This window comes from Megalobrama amblycephala, linkage group LG16 (genome assembly GCF_018812025.1).
Source record: "Megalobrama amblycephala isolate DHTTF-2021 linkage group LG16, ASM1881202v1, whole genome shotgun sequence".
Taxonomy (NCBI): domain Eukaryota; kingdom Metazoa; phylum Chordata; class Actinopteri; order Cypriniformes; family Xenocyprididae; genus Megalobrama; species Megalobrama amblycephala.
In genome coordinates this window covers 31069566-31088554 of record NC_063059.1, presented here as the reverse complement: position 1 = coordinate 31088554, position 18989 = coordinate 31069566, and the positions used below count along the sequence as shown (strand labels likewise).

General features: G+C 35.4%; 1 protein-coding gene across 6 annotated transcripts in view; it reads right to left on the bottom strand.

Moving 5' to 3' along the window:
* synrg (synergin, gamma) overlaps positions 1 to 13758 on the bottom strand; it is a 60541-nt gene extending 46783 nt beyond the window's left edge. For all 6 annotated transcript variants that reach the window (XM_048160224.1, XM_048160225.1, XM_048160226.1 and 3 more), the window contains exons 1-6: positions 13638 to 13758; positions 3884 to 3924; positions 3592 to 3716; positions 3049 to 3176; positions 2866 to 2971; positions 1744 to 1855 (exon numbers count right to left, since the gene is read on the bottom strand). In XM_048160224.1, the coding sequence (XP_048016181.1) occupies positions 1744 to 1855; positions 2866 to 2971; positions 3049 to 3176; positions 3592 to 3716; positions 3884 to 3924; positions 13638 to 13672 (547 nt within the window). In that variant the 5' untranslated portion in view covers positions 13673 to 13758. The remainder of the gene's footprint in view (positions 1 to 1743; positions 1856 to 2865; positions 2972 to 3048; positions 3177 to 3591; positions 3717 to 3883; positions 3925 to 13637) is intronic.
* Positions 13759 to 18989: the final 5231 nt, after the last annotated feature.

Genomic DNA, 18989 nt, shown 5'->3' with positions numbered 1-18989 from the left:
AACTTAATTAATTTAATTAATTACTGTCCAAATGTTTAATATCCTGTTTTGAGGACATTCAAATCCAAGAACATTCTACTAAAAAAAACATCTGTTATGTCTTCTAACAAGTTTTACTTCAAAATTAACCATTAGAGGTTTATATAAGACAGAATCCTTTTTTTGCAGATACACTACCATTCAGAACTTTGGGGTCAATAATATTTTGGTTTTTTTAAAAGAAATGAATTCATTTGCTATGCAAGGATACATTAAATTGTTTGAAAGACAAAAATGTTTGCCATCACGGGAATAAATTTGCATTTTAAAATATATTAAAATATAAAAATTATTTTAAATTGTAATAATATTTCATTATGCAAGGATACATTAAATTGTTTGAAAGAGACAAAAATGTTTGCCGTCATGGGAATAAATTGCATTTTAAAATATATTAAAATATAAAAATGATTTTAAATTGTAATAATATTTCATTATGCAAGGATACATTAAATTGTTTGAAAGAGACAAAAATATTTGCCATCACGGGAATAAACTGCTTTTTAAAATATAAAAATGATTTTAAATTGTAATATTTCATTATGCAAGGACACATTCAATTGTTTGAAAGAGACAAAAATGTTTGCCATCATGGGAATAAATTGCATTTTAAAATATATTAAAATATAAAATTATTTTAAATTGTAATATTTCATTATGCAAGGATACATTAAATTGTTTGAAAGAGACAAAAATGTTTGCCATCACGGGAATAAATTGCATTTTAAAATATATTAAAATATAAAAATTATTTTAAATTGTAATATTTCATTATGCAAGGATACATTAAATTGTTTGAAAGAGACAAAAATGTTTCCATCATGGGAATAAATTGCATTTTAAAATATAAAAATTATTTACAATATCACTGTTTTTACTGTATTTTTCATCAAATAAATGCAGCCTTGGTGAGAATAAGAGACTTCTTTCAAAAACATTATAAAATTTTTTTTTAAAAATCTTACTGACCCCAAAGTTCACATTTAGCCATAAAACAGAAATTTTATATCTTGTGATAAATATAATTGACATATTTTCATATTTATTTATATTTTCAGGGGTGGCAAAAAGTTAATATTGGACACTTCACTGACTAACAGGTATTTTGCCCCAAAATTGAAAAAACAGTTACAGCAGTTAACTAGAAACGCTGTGAGTGATATTAAGCTCTTCTGCAGGTGTGAGGGTGAAACTGCAAGGGTGTGAAGGTGCAGGATAATGTGTTATATGGAGGATGAGAAAACCGCAAACAGAAACATCTTGGAGGGCCTCCTGGTGGCTTCTGGGGAAAAAACAGCTGTTTGACTGAATGAAAAAGGTGTGGTGTGTTTGGGTTGAGACGGAATAAAAATGCTTTACAAGAACAGTTCACCCAAAAATAAAAATTCTGTTCATTTACCCAACCTCATGACAGTCCAAACCTGTATGAATACCACAGCATCTAGTACAATTCTTTAAAATACTCGGATTCCACAGGGGGGAAAAGTCATGGGAGTAAATGATGACAGATTTTTATTTTTGGGTGAACTCTCTCTTTAACAGTGTGTGTGTGCCCCTGGTAATGTCCTTCAGCTCTTGACAGCCACGCTGGCCTTGTCAAAAGCTGTCTGGGCCACTGATGTGACCCTTGACGTCATGGGCAGGGACTTGAAAAGCAAATAGCCTGAAGGCAGTCAGGCAGCTGGAACGGGTCACTGGATCTACCTGGTTTCTTAGACTGTGAAGATGGTGTTGGATGCATCTTGGCATCTCTGCTGAACCCATCCAGATTTCCTTTAATGGCCTCTAAGGCATCGTCACGACTCTTCTCCCCAGTCTGTACAAAAATAGAAGTTTGGAGAAGTTGATATGCAAGAAAAAGTATAGACTAAGACATACAGTGATATAGCAGCAAACTCTCATTTTTATTTGAATAAACTTCTCATAAACATTTTATGGTACCTATATTGTCATCAAATACCTAATTTGGATGGCAATTTATGATTGGAATATAAAGTGGACAATAATTATTATTAAATTAAATAATACTAAACAGGCAATTATAGGAGCTGCACGATTCTGGATAAATTGAGAACCGCGATTTTTAGATAAAGATCGCGATTCTCCTGCAATTCTGAACAGACAAGAGACAACTAAACAAAATAACATGTAATTTACTAGAGGTTCTGACAAAATGTTAACTGCAGCAGTCTATTTAAAATGTTTATTTAATCTGAATTAATTTAAAAAAAAATGGTTTGAATGAATGATTCAATGACTCACTCATAAATACTTCACTTCTTTCGTTACTGATGGATAGTGTTTTTGAACGCATCTCTTGAATGAATGATTCAATGACACATTTTTTTAGTCACTTGTCCAGGTGTCCTACTGGCGTAACAATGTAATTGACACAATCTTTATTTTAAGAGCTGTTACTATCAAAAGGTGATAGTACGCTACTGTAGATATCAATGTTTATATCCAAACTATAAACTTCTATTTCAGTACTGTGATAATTTGAATATTTGTAACACAGAAATAATGACAATGTGTGGTTGAAAAGACTGTTTGTGAAGCCGTTTCATACCTATGATAACTGCTCTCTCTGGATCAGTGGTAGCACAAACATAGATCTAAATGTTTGCTATGTTAAAGGTTTGATAAAGGTTTGTTAAAGGTTTAATAGACACAGGCGATTCGTTGTCATTGAAGAATGAGATCGCGTGAGTGTTTGAATCAAATTCGCGATCTTTTAACGTTTAATCATGCAGCTCTAGACAATTATTTATTAATCACAACAAGCCTAAAATTTAGTAAGGAAATATTTCATGTTGACTTGCTCACTTTGGGTTTGACGCTGCTCAGTAGACGCAGTTTCTGTTTCTGCTCCTCAAACTGTCTTCTTTTTCGGTCTTCCTCCAGCATCCGCTGCTGCTGCTCCAGACGTTTTCTATGGACACACACTAATCAGAGACGAGTTCTGGTGTGTAAACTACTTTCCGGCAGCATGAATATGTAAAGCCTTACTGATGCTCCTCTGCCATCTGCTTCTGTATGTCTGCAGGGTACTGTGGCCCCGGGCCCCTCATGCCCATGAACTGAGGCTGACCCATGAACTGCATCCCGGGAGTCTGCATGCCCATTGCCATCCCGCCCTAGAAACATGGGAGAAAGATATTAAATTTTTTATTGTTAAAGGGATAGTTCACCCAAAAATTAAAATTCTGTCATCATTTACTCACATTCAAGTAGTTCCAAACCTGTATGAATTTCTTTGTTCTGCAAAACACAAAGGAAGAATGATATTTGGAAGAATGACAGAAACCAAACAGATCTCGCCCCCATTGACAACCATAGTAATTTATTTTTCCTACTATGGTAGTAAATGGAGGGGCAAAATACTGACATTCTTCCAAATATCTTCCCTTGTTTCAGCAGAACAAAGAAATTCATAAAGGTTTTGAAGCACTTGAGGGTGAGTAAATGATGACAGAATTTTCATTTTTGGGTGAACTATCGCTTTAATGCATGTCTTAAACATTTCTAAAGTGTCTCAAAAACAGAACAGACCTGCATTGGCATGGCACCAGGCATCTGTGCTCCAAAATTCATTCCCATCATGCCTTGCATGTTGGGCTGCATGACCTGGACCATGGGGAAGCCCTGCTGCTGTTGCTGCTGCATGGGCATCATTCCTGCCATTAAATAGCCATTTAAAAATGACAATTTTTAAAAGACAAATTTAAAACCATAAAAATTGCATTTAAATGTTATAAAAGATGTTACATTGGAAAAACATATCCAATAAAAAATGATCTAATGTGAAAAGATGCAAAATACAGGCAAAACATCAGCTTCTTACCTTGCGGTGGTGCAATGCTCCCTCCTACAGGGTACATAAAACTAGAACAGAAAAGACAGGCACATTCAATATTGTAGTCATTTACCAGGCAGCCCATTTCAAACCCCTGAAGCTCATTTCAGTGTCAAACTAATGTCTTTACTCTAGCGCCCTCCACATTCAAGAGACAACTAAAGGCAACCAATCAATCATTCAACTGAGAAAACATTTATGAAAACAGCCGAAGTCCATTATTCTTGAAAGGTTCTTCACGTCATTGCGCCACAGTGGAAAATAATTCCACTACTTGCCCTCCATTACAATGTTTTCACAGCTAAAAAACACATTACAATTACAGAGAAAAAGATTCCTTTTCCTTATGGAATGAAATCATAAAGTAGCATTTTAAAAACATGGTTATGCTATGACAGTAATGTAAAAACAATCATGGCTCAACTTTCAAGGGTTAGTTAGTATTCTCGTCACTTCATAACACTAAGGTTGAAGCACTGTAGTCACGTGGACTATTTGAAAAAGGTTTGTACTACCTTTCTGGACCTTGAATGTAGTAATTACGTTGCTTTCTCTTGGGGATCAGAAACCTCTCGGATTTCATCAAAAATATCTTAATTTGTGTTCCCAAGATGAAAGAAGGTCTAACTGGTTTGGAACGACATGAGGGTGAGTAATGACAGAAATTTCATTTTTGGGTGAGCTAACCCTTTAAAGGTCCCGTTCTTCGTGATCCCAAGTTTCAAACTTTAGTTAGTGTGTAATGTTGTTGTTAGAGTATAAATAAAATCTGTAAAATTTTAAAGCTCAAAGTTCAATGCCAAGCGAGATATTTTATTTAACAGAAGTCGCCTACATCGAACGGCCAGTTTGGACTACATCCCTCTACTTCCTTCTTTAATGACGTCACTAAAACAGTTTTTTGACTAACCTCCGCCCACAGGAATACACAAGAGTTGCGTTTGTAGAGTGTGTTTGTCGCCATGTCGTCGAAACGCTGTTATTTTCATCCCGCAGTCCAATCACCGGGTCTGATTCCGGCTCAAATTGATAGGGTAAAATTAAAGACATGTTTACAATAACACTGAGCGCGTGCATCTCCACGTTATGGTAAGAGGCGTGACCTTTCCGGGCAAGGTTCGCTAAGCTGCTGTCGAATCACAACACAGGAACCGCTGGCACAATCAGAACTCGTTACGTATTTCTGAAGGAGGGACTTCATAGAACAAGGAAGTCATCAGCCCGTTTTTATGACAGTGGAAACAGCGGTATACAGATAAGTAAATTATGTGAAAAATACTGTGTTTTTTACACGCGAAACATGAACACATGCTATATTGCACACTATAAACACAATCAAAGCTTCAAAAAAACCACGAAAAACGGGACCTTTAATAAATATTTGTGGTACTTGCTAAGGACTTTGCACCTTCCATGTTCACGAACAGACATTTTGACAACCAAACATACTAAAAAAAACTTTGTTTTCAGCCTAAATAGTTTTGGAGGGCTGAAATCACTGACTGAAACAGTGACGTTTAATTAGTGCTTCTGTGATGGCATGTTTTGAAAACACCTAGGTAAATGGTAGGTCACCAAGCAAACATCTTAAAGTGGAACTCAGTAAGATTTACGAAGCTCCCCCTACAGGTTCCTTCAGTGAATCACACTGTCGTAAATACTCCAAGCGCAGCTCTGGACTACAACGGCTACAACGCTCACCAGCGCAAATACAGTACAAGAAATCTCGATGGAGGTGGGTAATTTTCAAAATTGTCTTATAAAGTCATAATTTGAATTACCGTAAAGCATTTTGTCACTCTTGCGTGAATGTGAACATGAGACGAGATTGTTTCGGGTCGGCGCAGCTCAACTTGCAAGTGCCGTTTTCTGGCGTAGACGTGCCAGAGGGGGTTAGTGCTCGCCTCAAACACACCACAAGTCAATTAACCATCGTAAGGACTTAGAAAACTATTTATGAAGGTAAAAAAAGTTACTTAGTTCTGCTTTAAAATATTAGTAGCAACGAAAGCCGACTGTGTTGTCGGTTTGCTTCAGGGCCGAAAATCTGCGCTTAAACACACCACAAAGACTACAGGGAAATCTGTATATCTGTCTATATCAGTACATTCGGCAGGTATCAATAGCTTTCATCAGTTTTGCTTTTATTCTTGTGCACTAGCTCATTCGCTAAACTGAACAGCCAATCAGAGAGAGATCTCTCATGAATGGCCCTGACACCAATTCAACTTGGTGAATCGGGCAAACTGCCACTGTCGTGAGCCTGACTAGAGCCGACCTGTGGAACTAGCCCGACAAACGCACCAAACCGATGGCTTGGTGTGTCATATATCATATCATATATTCATTTAAAAGTACTTTAAACAGTAATACAATTACTATGGTATAAAAAAAGTTTAAAAGATACTCCTTTTGTTGAAGCCAGAGTATTCAAAAAGCATTCAAAATAAAGATTTCTTGTTGTATTAAGAAGACCAATATTTCTCATTTGGTATCTAACTTTTTGAGAGTTAGCCTAGTTTTGTTTGCTTTGCCAATAGTCTGAAATGTGGGCTAACACTCCTCCGAGGCTCTCTGGCACAAAGCGATCTGTCTGTCTGTGTTGCATCTGTTTGCCTGCAGGCTCACTGCTTTACAGTGCTCACAGAGACTGTGATACAACAAAGGGAGGAGAAAAAATAAAACACTGGATTAAGGCAGATTAACATTCAAAGAGAGATCTGCTGTGACATCAGGGTGGGGAGATCATGTCTATCCACCATTTTAAACCGTTACTCCCAACATCCATCCATCCATGAAGAAACCCAGTTATAACCGCAAAACCTGAGAATGAGCTTTTCTGACAGGATTTTGTCTTTGAGAAACACATGTAAACAGCAGCTTTGATACAGCATATTAATGGCTGTCTAACACTGTGCAGAGCCATTTATCCAATAATAGTCTATATACAGAGTTGAAAGCTACAATATTTTTTTTCTTAAGTCCAACAACATTATCCAGTTAAGATAAACTGGTATAGGGATAATAAAAAGATTTTTTTTTTATTTATAAAATCAATAAGAATTGGAATTACTTAAACATAGTTAAACAGTCATGAACCATTTTTCAGTTCAAAGATTTGACAGCAATATTAGTAATCCAATATCGAATAACATACTGAAGAGCTGCTTTTTTTCCACCAAATATCCCATCTCATGCTATGAGAGCAAAGCGTTGATCATAATAACGAGGAAACCTTTGATTTCTAAACGTCTTTGATTCTTTAATTCCTAAACAAGTTTCATTGTTTTTGCGATAACCTCTCTATAACAGCACTCAAATCTCATAGTTCTTGTACATATTCTAATTTTAATATGTTCGTTTATATTCTTGTTTATTAATAAATATTAGGGCTGTCAATTCATTAGTTTTAATCAAATAAATTCATTATAGGCTATATCAATATTTGCTGACAAAAGCTTTCAAATGAAAATAATTTGACATTGTGGTAAATGATTAAATTATTGAACAGACATTTCAAAATGTAGTTTTATTTAGTCAATATTTGTTTGTTTTTATATCATTAAAGCCTACATTCTGTGTGCTTTTACTGCAATGGGATCAAGCAGCATGAACATTCCGCAAAATATCTCCTGTTGGAATATCAACAACAAAGTCGTTGGCAGAATTTAAATTGGGTGAACAATTATTTTTTCTTCCTATTTTTTTATTTTGTTCCTCTCAGTTTTCCTACGAAATAAAATGAAAATGTGACTGATCACAAATCATGAACCACTGCATATTCTAAGCAGTAACACTCAATACTTCCAAACAAGACTCCAATGTGCCTGTGGTGACATTTCTGCAAAATTATATTACGTGGCTTCTTGCAGGTTTTATGAGACCTTTAAAGTGAAACATCCAGTAAGTCACGGCAGCTCGTAAATGAAATGTCCGTTGAGTTAAAAGGTTAGTTCACCCAAAAAAAGAAAATTCTCTCATCATTTACTCACCCTCATGTCATTCCAAAGCAACTACCATTTGACACTTCAAAAAAGTTTATAAAGAGATCGTAAAACTAATGAACTGAGTGGTTTAGTCCATATTTTCTGAAGAGACATGGTCGATTTATATGATAAACAGATTTAATTTAGGCTTTTATTCACATACATCATGGATTAGTTTTACGATCTCTTCATTAACTTTTTGAAGCGACAAAGTGGTAGTTGTGTAGGCTGTCAATGGAGGTACAGAAATAACTCAGATTTCATTTAAAACATCTTCATTTGTGTTTCAAAGATGAACAAAAGTCTTATGGGTTTGGAAGGACATGAGGGTGAGTAAATTATCACAATTTTTTAATTTTTGGTGAACTATCCCTTTAATGCTGTTTGAAAACAACGTACCCCTACACTAAACCTAACTGATTTAACATCATGAAAAACAATTTGATTTTGCATCATGGCATTTTAGCTTGCTTCAACAAGTCTTTGAGCTCTTGACTCGTGTTTCACAGGACCTGTACTCAAGTGTATCATGACTGCAATGCTGTGCAAGGTGAGCTACTGAGAAAGCTTACTACATCAGAAAACCACACACCTGGAGCTGGTTATGTGATGAGCACGTCAAAATGTAATAGTTTATAAATCATGCACCATGGTAAAAGTGTTTTGAGGTCACAACATAGTATTGCAAAAGAACCACATGAAAAAAGTTCTTTATTAATCAATAATCTGTCCCAGTAATTATAATTTCTCAATAAAAATAAACAAATAAATTAATAAAAAATAAAAATTGGTGTTTTACTGCATCTAGTGTTCATTTCAGCAGGAAAGTATCATGAATTTTATGTATAAGTACCATTTTGAAGTTCTGCAAAAATGTAGGTAGAGGAACATTTTTCCAATAAGCCTATGTTGAATACTTCATATTTAATCCTTCTAACCAAATAATACTTTAAAAGGGATATAAACTTCAGAAATGTCCCTCAATCCTTTATAAGTTGTCACAGATAATCAGCTCTTACCTTCCGGAACTCGATACAGGAATTTGAGAACTGTCAAACGCCTCAGACACTTTTATGTTGGGTCTGTGAGGGTGGGCAAGCAGGCTTATTTATTTAGTGCCTTTCACACAGAATAACAGATTGCATCTATGACATTGCTGTCTTCGGGCTTTTTTATGAACTCTCAGACCTGATAAGCATCTTTTACGGTTTTGGCAGCAACAATACAGTTACACCTGTTCTAATAAACTTCCTATGCCCTCCACAGCAGCTGTTTGAGAGCCTCGGACATATGGAAGATGCCCATCACAGCTAGAGCCGCCAGACTGGAAATCACATTAGCCTGTTCCTCATCATTTACAGAAGTGGCAAAACACATGACAAAGTCTTTCCCAATAAATTTGCATTGTACTTATGCTGTTGAACTTTTATTATATTGCCAAATAAAGCAGCTCTATGTAGAACCCTGAGGTTATTTAGTTTCACGGCAGGTATCAGTATTACCTGGTGCTGCTCCGTTTCAAACTAGACATTCATTATTCAAGCAGTTCAGCAGAGACTAAAAGACCTTTAGGTAAATAAAACATGAAGTTGGCCTTTCCATCCTTTCTGACAGCTATGTGCTCTACTTTATAAAAACTTTGGTACGTTCAAAGTGGCCTGATATCAGTATTTGAAAGCTCAATGATACCCATGAGCGTGATACTATGCTGATTCAGTCAACTATATACACAACATGAAAAACAACATTACAACTACCAATAAACATGGGAGCTGTCAAGTCACCAGATCCACATCACAGTCTCATCTGCAAACATGCATCATGCTGGTCACTTTAGCTCTGATATGAACCAAAACCTCGCAAAACCTGACACATAAACTGGTCACATCAGATGGTCTTGCACAGACAATGACAAAACCTAGTTAACCGCCTAATTAGACAACAGTTTCAAATCAAATTTTTGGACATCATTAATATCTGATTCTGAATCAAATTTCAGATGCGATTGTGCACGGGTGAGCATTCAAATGTAATTTTTGTACATCAGCATTTTGTAATATATTAAAACTGAACTTTTTGGAATTTTGGATTAATTGAAATTTAAAAATACATTTCTGGACATCAATGATAAATTAATATTTTTGACCAGAATGGATATTAAAGGATTAGTTCACTCTCAAATGAAAATTAGGCCATGATTTACTCACCCTCAAGCCATCCTAGATGTATAGGACTTTCTTCTTTCTGATGAACACTCTCTGAGATATTTTAATAAATATCCTGACGCATCCGAGCTTTATAATGGCAGTGAACGGGACCCACGAGTATGAGCTGAAGAAAATGCTTCCATCCATCATAAACGAACTCCACACGACTCTGGGGGGTTAATAAAGGCCTTCTAAAGCGAAGCAACGCGTTTGTGTAAAAAAAAAAAAAAAAAAATCCAGATTTAACAAGTTATGAAGTAAGATATCAAGCTTCCGCCAGACCGCCTTCCGTATTCAATGTACGAAGAAAATGTGCCGTCGCATCAGTTACATTTTTTTCATAAGTTGAATAGGGAAGGGGCAGGACGTAGCCTAAGCTTTTTGAACTGCAAGGGCTTTACACTTTCTTTGTAAGTTGAATATGGAAGGCAGTGTAGCGGAAGCTAGATATTTTACTTCTTAACTTGTTAAATATGGATTTTTTTTTTCCCAAACACATTGCTTCGCTTTAGAAGGCCTTTATTAACCCTCATTATATAGCTCGGATGCGTCAGGATATTTATTATTATTTCTCCAATTGTGTTCATCAGAAAGAAGAAAGTCATATACACCTAGGATGGCGTGAGGGTGAGTAAAGCTTGGGCTAATTTTCATTTAATCCTTTAAAACGCTCCGAGTGGTTCCTTCACTACTTTGAACACATAAACAAACATGCAACAGAACGGTGTAGTCCGATTCATGAACAAATGACAAAATATTCACAGAATCAGAAAGTCTTACGAACGCTTAAATTAATTAACTCACTGAATCAACATTTGACTCACTTACTGAATAGTAGTTTAGCATTTAGGAGTGGTTACATTTACTGTTGTTCAGCCAGTTTTCGTGGGGGAAACCCGGTTATTTGAATAGAAAGCCACGCAATCGAGAAATCGAGAAGCAAGTAGATTTCCCACCAGATTAAAATAAATATCATGTAAATATGCTGTGTTGACCAAAAGAAAGCTGCTTGTTTAGAAATTGATTTCTGTGTGTATATATAATTCTGTTACTCTGTTATGTCCTTCTCGAAATGTGGTAAGGTTCACGAACATTGAATCAGTATCATTTAGGGGTGAAACGGTTTGTAGTTACTGTACTTAAAGCTGCTGTCCGCAACTTTTTTTGTGTTCAAAATTTGCAAAAATTATATAATGAGAATGTACAACATGAATCCATTTTCCAAACTATGTTTTTGTCTTACCCTGAATCATTATGGTACACTTATAATAAGTGTTTATATTCAGACTATTTCAGACCGGACTGGCAGGACCCGCCGCAGAGTATCACAGTAACTGCGTAACTCGCCGTAGACATACATGGAGAAAAGTAGCTCCGGCTACAATGTTCTTCCGCAAGAAGGCGTGCAGTTCTGTTTATTAACCGCTAGAGGGCCAAAAATTGCGGACTGCAGCTTTAAGTACCTTTTTGGCTACTTTGTAGTAGTAGTGAGTATCAAATATATTAGCAACTTTTACTCTCTACTTGATTACATTTTAACAAGTAAATGTACTTTTTACTCCAATACATTTGCGATGAGTAATGCAATTACAAATTACATTTTACATGGCAGCTAACTTTTTTTTCTGCAGTTTGTTTCTGCTATAAAGAAGCGATATCGCCATCTACAGGGCATTGAAGGTACTATATCTTGTGCATTTTGCCTTTACTCCCCCCAAACTTGTCAACAAGGATACTTTATGTGAATGCGAGTGAATGAGAGGTAGTTGCTGAATCGCAGAGGTTTGGTTTATGAGATGAGGTCAAGACTGCAGCCGGTGATGAGAGCGAAACCAGCTCATCCAGTGCAAGTAGACTTTGACTATTTAATTTTACTTAACATTAATTTATTTATCCGCTGTTTTGACAAGACCTTTATGAAGGATATTGGTTTACTTATGGCCTTTTTGTGCAATTGAGCTTGAGACTTGAGAGTTTGTAGACATTTAAGAGGTTGTTGTGCCAACCTTGATTTATTGCAATATTGAGGTGTTCAGTTTTATTTTGATTTTAGAAAATAAACATGATTTTTTAATCTTACAAATCAACTGACCCTTCGCTGGGAGTTTGATTGACAAGTGATCAAACCAATCACAACGCCGAATCTGCCATTTTGTCCAACAAAGCAGTCAGGAGTTAGAAGATTAACCTCAGTGGACTTGAACTTGAAAAATGGTGTGTACTGACGTCTTTCTACGTTTGAAACAACATTCCTTCTGATGTTCATTCATGTTTATTTGATGCTATAAATGGACTAGTAGGAAGAGATGATTGGTTCACAAGCCGCTTGAGCTGAGGCACTACAGCAATCTGTTACGACACATTAAAGAGCCACAAAACTGTTTTTGTTCGAATTTCTTTAAAAAAATTACACAATTTGAAAGTTGGGGCTTTGTTTAATATCATAAATAACCTGCTCTGTCTTGTCTGTTGACGTGTTGTCAGTGTCCTCTTTGCTCCGTGATGTATTTTTCACTTTGTGTGGCGTGACAGCGGCACGGCTTGTCTGACAAAGCAGCAGTAACTAAGGGGGGTGGGTCTTTGCGAAGGGTCAATTGTTTCTTATTTTCACTGGCATGTCTCTTATGTGTTGAGGACTTGTGCATCGTAGAGCCTACATTCAGTATGAGTAAAATACTTCAGTACTGTTAAAATAAGAATTTTACTCAAGTCGTATTGGAATTGGTTACTTTTAACTTGTAATGGAGTCATTTTCGATGTAAGGTATCTGTACTTTTACTCAAGTATGGTTTTCAGGTACCCTTTACACCTCTGAACATAGCACATACCGAACCGTACCAAAACCGTGAACCTAAAACCGTGATACGAACCAAACCGTGAGTAATTTGAACCGTTGCACCCCTAGTATCATATGGTTGTTCATATGACAACGTGAAGTTAAAGCATTTGCAAAGAAAACAAATATTAAAAATGTATAAATATTTAAATACATTTATGTGTATGTTTTAATGCTTGTATTATCTATATATGTAGAGCTAAAGGTGGACATTGCTGCAAAACATTTCAGTATCTGCGAGCAATTCTGTAGGAAACACGGCGATTAAATATTTTAGAAAGCCATCAACGAATAGAACATTCAAACAAACCTATGAACAACAAAACTGCTGTCTAGGTAACGTCAGGCAGCTCACTAGGATTTGAGACACGGCCAGGACATGTCAATTCCTGGGTGTTAGTCAGTCGGCTGACAAGCGGTTTAACAATGTTTTGCAATATCATTATGTATCCACATGCATGGCAAAGAAGAACAAAGGAATATAAATGTGACGGATGATCATTCTGATGCAGTATGACAAACGTCACATCACCATCACAGCTGACTAGCATCAGCCATTAACATTACAGACGATACGCTAAATAAAGTGAATCTGTGCGGGAACAACGGATGAATTTTCAGACAGACACGCGAATTAACATATACTGCCTTTAAAAGCCGTATACATATAAAGAAAAATAAATAACAAAGTGTTAAAGTATGAAATTCCGTACCTGCCACCTCCCCCTGATCCGGGCCGAAGCGCCATCTTAAACAGCTCAATGAAGTGACGTCACCGTCCAGGAGAGACATGCGACACTTCCGGGGTCACGCCATCAGCTGCGTCACCCCTCTTGGGAAGACTGGAATAATTGGAAACATCAATACTTTTTATATACTAACTTACATCGTTTTACGTTTCGTTTTAAAAATTTAAAAATATTTATTATATTGTAAAATTAGACATTAGTCCTTTCAATTTGTAAACCTAAATGTGAGTTATTGTATTGTGCGTATTTTACACGTTATTATAATTTCAATGTTTTGTAAATAGTACAGTTTTTGCTCAGGTTCTGCTACCTGCGCTTGTTGCAGTTCCTATAATCGCACAGGCGATGGCGCCATTGTAGTATTTGTCCGACATTTGCAAATGGGCTCTGGTTGTCCCAGGGGGCGCTAAACGTCATAACAGGGTACAAAACAGGCCCTGAAAGTTTTTTTTCCCCCTTTCTAGTTCACTTTCTAATAATATATTTTTATTTTCTCTTTCATTTTCATATTTTATTTTATATGAGATTTGCAATGTGCAGCCCAGTTACTAAAATATGGAGCGTAACTACAGTTTAAAATTCAGATTAGTGTGGTCCAGTGTTATTTAGTATCTCATACTGTTGTAGTTTTTATTCATATTTTTAATTAGTTTTTATTTTATATTTTTCGTTTTCATTTCAGCTAAAGTTTAGGTAATTTTGTTGTTGTTGTTGTTGTTTTGTTTTTTGTCATTTGTATTGTTTTTTATAAATTTTTTACTAGTTTTTATTAGTTGTTTAAAAAAAATGTTCTTTTTTATTTCAATTTTAGTTTTAGTTATTTTAGTACATCAAGTTAAACTAAATGTAAATGATAAATGTTATCTGGTCAACTAGCTGAAATAAAATAGTTTCGTTTTTTATATATATTTTGATTTCCGTTAACGTTTATTTTATTTCAAGTAATGCAAAATAAGATTTTTCAAAATAAGGTTTTAGTATTAGTTAACTAATAACCCTGGTGCGATCTTAGTGTTTTCTAAAAATAAACTTTAAATAAACATAAATATTCAACAGACAATGTTTATAAAATTAAAAGGTAAATAAATATAGCCTACAACACAAAAAAAAACTGATGAATTTTCACAGTAACATACTGTTTTCCATTAAAACAGTAATATACTGTTGAAAACAATGCATTATGGGTAATATTTGTCATTTTCGAGAAAGCAGCCTACTGCATATACTGTGAATTAACAGCACTCAAAGGCTGTGACACTCTGAGGCTGTGTTCCAAATCACACCCTATACCCTCATTCATACCTACATTAGTTCACTAATATAGTACACTTGACAGAGTGAATGAAAAAAAAAGAGTGAATTCAGACACTGATGAACACCTGCTATTAACAAGCAGAATCACTGAAGGAAAGAGGAACAAGAAGAACAGAGAAAAGATTAAATCAACTGAAGATAAAAGAAGAAATTAAATCTCTCAAGATCTGACACAAACAGCATTACCAGCTTCACTTATTACTAACCAGACTGCCTTTATTTCTGTCATTTGTCTACAGAAGTTCTTAATAAAAAAGTAACAAAGGTTTAGATGTTGATATTTATTGTTTGACGTTACCATGATGGATGTCAGTGTTTGCTTTAGTTGGGCTCTTGACCCTTGATATTCGAACACTAGTTTTTCTTCTGCTGCTGTAACTGTGTCTTAAAAATAAATTTGTTATGGCGAAAAAAAGAAAATGTGATTAGATGATGTTGGCTTTTAATTAATGGTCACAATCATCATTTAATGTCCTGGTTCACTAGTCTTATTCAGAGAATAATCTATAATTATATGGGTGATGTTTTATATTTTTAGAATGAGATCCAATAGTGTTGCGACAACCAGAAAATATGAAGGATTTTGAAAACAGTTTGTGCTCAAAACATTTTGAAGTTCTTTATCATTCAGTCACACAGACATCAAGAATTGTAGAATGAATCTCAACAATGGTGACAATCAAAAGCTTCATGTTGCAATGCACGACAGTACAGAGCCAAAAAAACCTAAATAACGACTTATTTAGTGATGGCAAACAATGCTTCAGGAAGCATCAGAGCACAGATGAATCAGTGTATCGAATCTGCTGTTCGGAGAGCCAAAGTCACGTGATTTCAGCCATTGGCAGTTTGACACACGATCTGAATCATGATTCGACACACTGATTCATTTTTGCTCCGATGCTTCATGAAGCAGTGTTTTGAAATCGGCCATAACTAAATAAGTAGTTATTTTGTTTTTTTGGCGCTCCACAAATATTCTCGTCGCTTTATAATATTAATATTGAACCACTGTACTGACATGAACCGATTTAAATATGTTTTTAGTACCTTTATGGATCTTGATAGAGGAAATGTCATTGCTCCCTATGGAGGCCTCACGGAGCCATCGGATTTCAACTAAAATATCTTAATTTGTGTTCCGAAGATGAACGAAGGTCTTACGGATGTGGAACGGCATGAGGGTGAGTAATTAATGACAGAATTTTCATTTTTGGGTGAACTAACCCTTTAATATAACACATTTTGCTAAGAGATTAGACACTGGATGAGTTCAGTGAATCAAACATTACATGTTGAATATATCATAATCAAAACATAATCAAAAACACCTGACCACATCTTTTCTTTTTTTGCCATAACAAATGTATCTTAAAGAACATACAGTTACAGCAGCCAAAGAAAAATTAATGTTCAAAAGTCAAGGGTCAAGAGCCCAACTAAAGCAAACACCAACCTCCATCATGGTAATGTCAAACGAAACAATAAAACAACATCTAAACCTCTGTTAATTCTCATTAAGAGCTTCTGTAGATGTGTGACAGAAATAAAGTTAATCTCGTTAGTAATAAGTGAAGCTGGTAATGCTGTTTGTGGAGTTGTTTAATCAGATCTTGAGAGATTTATCTTTTATCTTCTTTTGATTTCATTTAAGGCTGTGGCTGAAGTCAGTTGCAGTTCTTGTGTTTCTGCTAATCTCATCTCTTTTTTCTGTTCTTGTTGTTTCTCTTTCCTTCAGTGTTTCTGCTTGTTAACAGCAGGTGTTCATCATTAATGCTCAATCAGCACTTAATTAATCACTGAATTGTCTCATTGATTTCAACACTGCTTCAGTGTTACTCTAACACTTTGTAGTGTGCACACATATAAGTGTTCATTTAAAACCAAGGATTTTGCTGTGAGGTTAAAAGGGTTAAAGGTGTAAGATGAGAAAAAAAACAGAGTGAAATGTAATTGAACAGTAATAAACTGTAAATACAATTACGGCAACAAACTGTAGAATAACAGTACTTTACTGGCAACACTGCTGCCAGTAGATTACTGTAATATCAAAGGAAAAACAGTAATAAACTGTAAATTAATTTATGGCAACAGACAGTAGTATAAAATGGTTATTTACAGGCAACCCTGCTGCCACTAGATTACCGTAAAAAAAACAAAAAAAAAACCAGTTATATACTGTAAAACATAACAGATTTACTATACGAAACAAGTTCATTTGACTGAAATGTTTGTGAAAAGTTAATAGAAAAAATGTAAGCAAAGTCAATAACTGATAACAAGAGTAAATATTACACTGAAGTGTTTTTTTATGTGTTTTTGCATAAGATGATATAGGAGAGATCTGTTAGTTTAATTAATTAGTTTTGTGGGTCACCATTGTGCTGGAGAGTAGAGCCTGTGCTTCAGTCAGTGATGAGCTGAAAAACACTGATGTTATGCTGCGTGTTGCTTTATTTAGTTTTAGTTTATTTATTTAGTTGCTGATGCAGTGTCGATCTGTGTTCTATTGCTAACAACGATCTGCAAAGATTTGAGTTTTTGATTATTTTACTATCACACATTTAGTGTTTGCAGTTTAGTTTTATATTAAGAAATATTCCTTTTCAGTGAAATACGTTCACAGTGCTAACCGTATAAATACTAGTTTTTAAACCTGAACTGTTTGAAGCAATCAGTTTTCCAAATGAAATGAGTTTCCTTCCACTGCATTATTACAGTAACATACTGTAAAAAATGAAAGCTGTAAATTAACGGTAAATTAACAGGAAATTAATGGCAACCCTGCTGCCAGTAGATTACCATTATTTTACAGCACAATTTTTTACAGTACATATATTAAAATATAAATCATATATTTGGCCTAAATTAAGCCATCGCTCAGTAGGGGCTAGCTAGTTTTACTAGTTATTTGATAAATGCATAATTGCACAAACATTTTACTTGATGTCTTGATGACTTGATGTTTTTTGTTTTGTTTTTGAAATCAGGAAATGAAATCATTGTTTGTGCCTAAAATGCTTTAAAATAGTCCTGGGACACTGATATTGCTCTCACATTAGTTTTGTTCATTGTCCATAATTATTCATTATTTTAAATGAGATATATACTTGGATTATGCCTAGGCGTTTGGCTAAAATATGTTGGCTATAAAATAAAATGAATTGTTGTAATGTCATATTTACTTGATTATGAGTTATTAGTACAGTTAATAAAAACACGGAATAGAGGGGGGGAACAACAGTATAGTTAAAGTATTTATTTATTTAGAATAATGGTACCCTGGAAAGGGGGAGGGGTGACTGAGTTTGGTTGTGTTAATACATTGGACAAGATTGATATTTCTCCTCTACCCAAGCCCATTCAGCTCTCTGAATAGCCACCTTACATAAGCATTAGGATCCATTGAGCAGCTATGAAGGACGCTGTTTCCCCACTGAGAGTAGTGGGTTTAGCTCGAGGCCAGCCTCGTCAGAGGGCCTGATGTGAATACAGGCAGGTTCCAGCAGTGGCTCTGTGACCCAGGTGAACATTAACCCACAACTGACTCAAAGCATCTCACCAATCACCATAAATCACTGCATCCCGCACCAGCATCAGCGTGGCCACCGCTATCTGTCAGGACTCCCTTTTACAGTATGATTCGTCTCTGAGCTGAAAGGCTGAATTTATTCACTCCCATTTAGACACAAATGGCTCGAATGGATCTATTCTCATTCTATGTGGATCTGTGTAGAGAATTGATCAATAAACTACCAAAGGATCACACAGGCGGGAATGATAAATTCCTTCACAGAGTGTGTGGGGTCATGAAAATGTCTGTTTACATTCAGTTTCTCATCTGTAAGGATTTCACTATCATTGTATTTTGAATGCAGTGTGCTTCCCCTTAATAGATGCAGAACAATGAGTGATTAATAATGACATTTTTATTCCTCTCTGCCACCTTTGCTTCCAGTCTTCCAGCTGTTGTCAAGCTGTCAAGCCATTAAGTTTATTTCA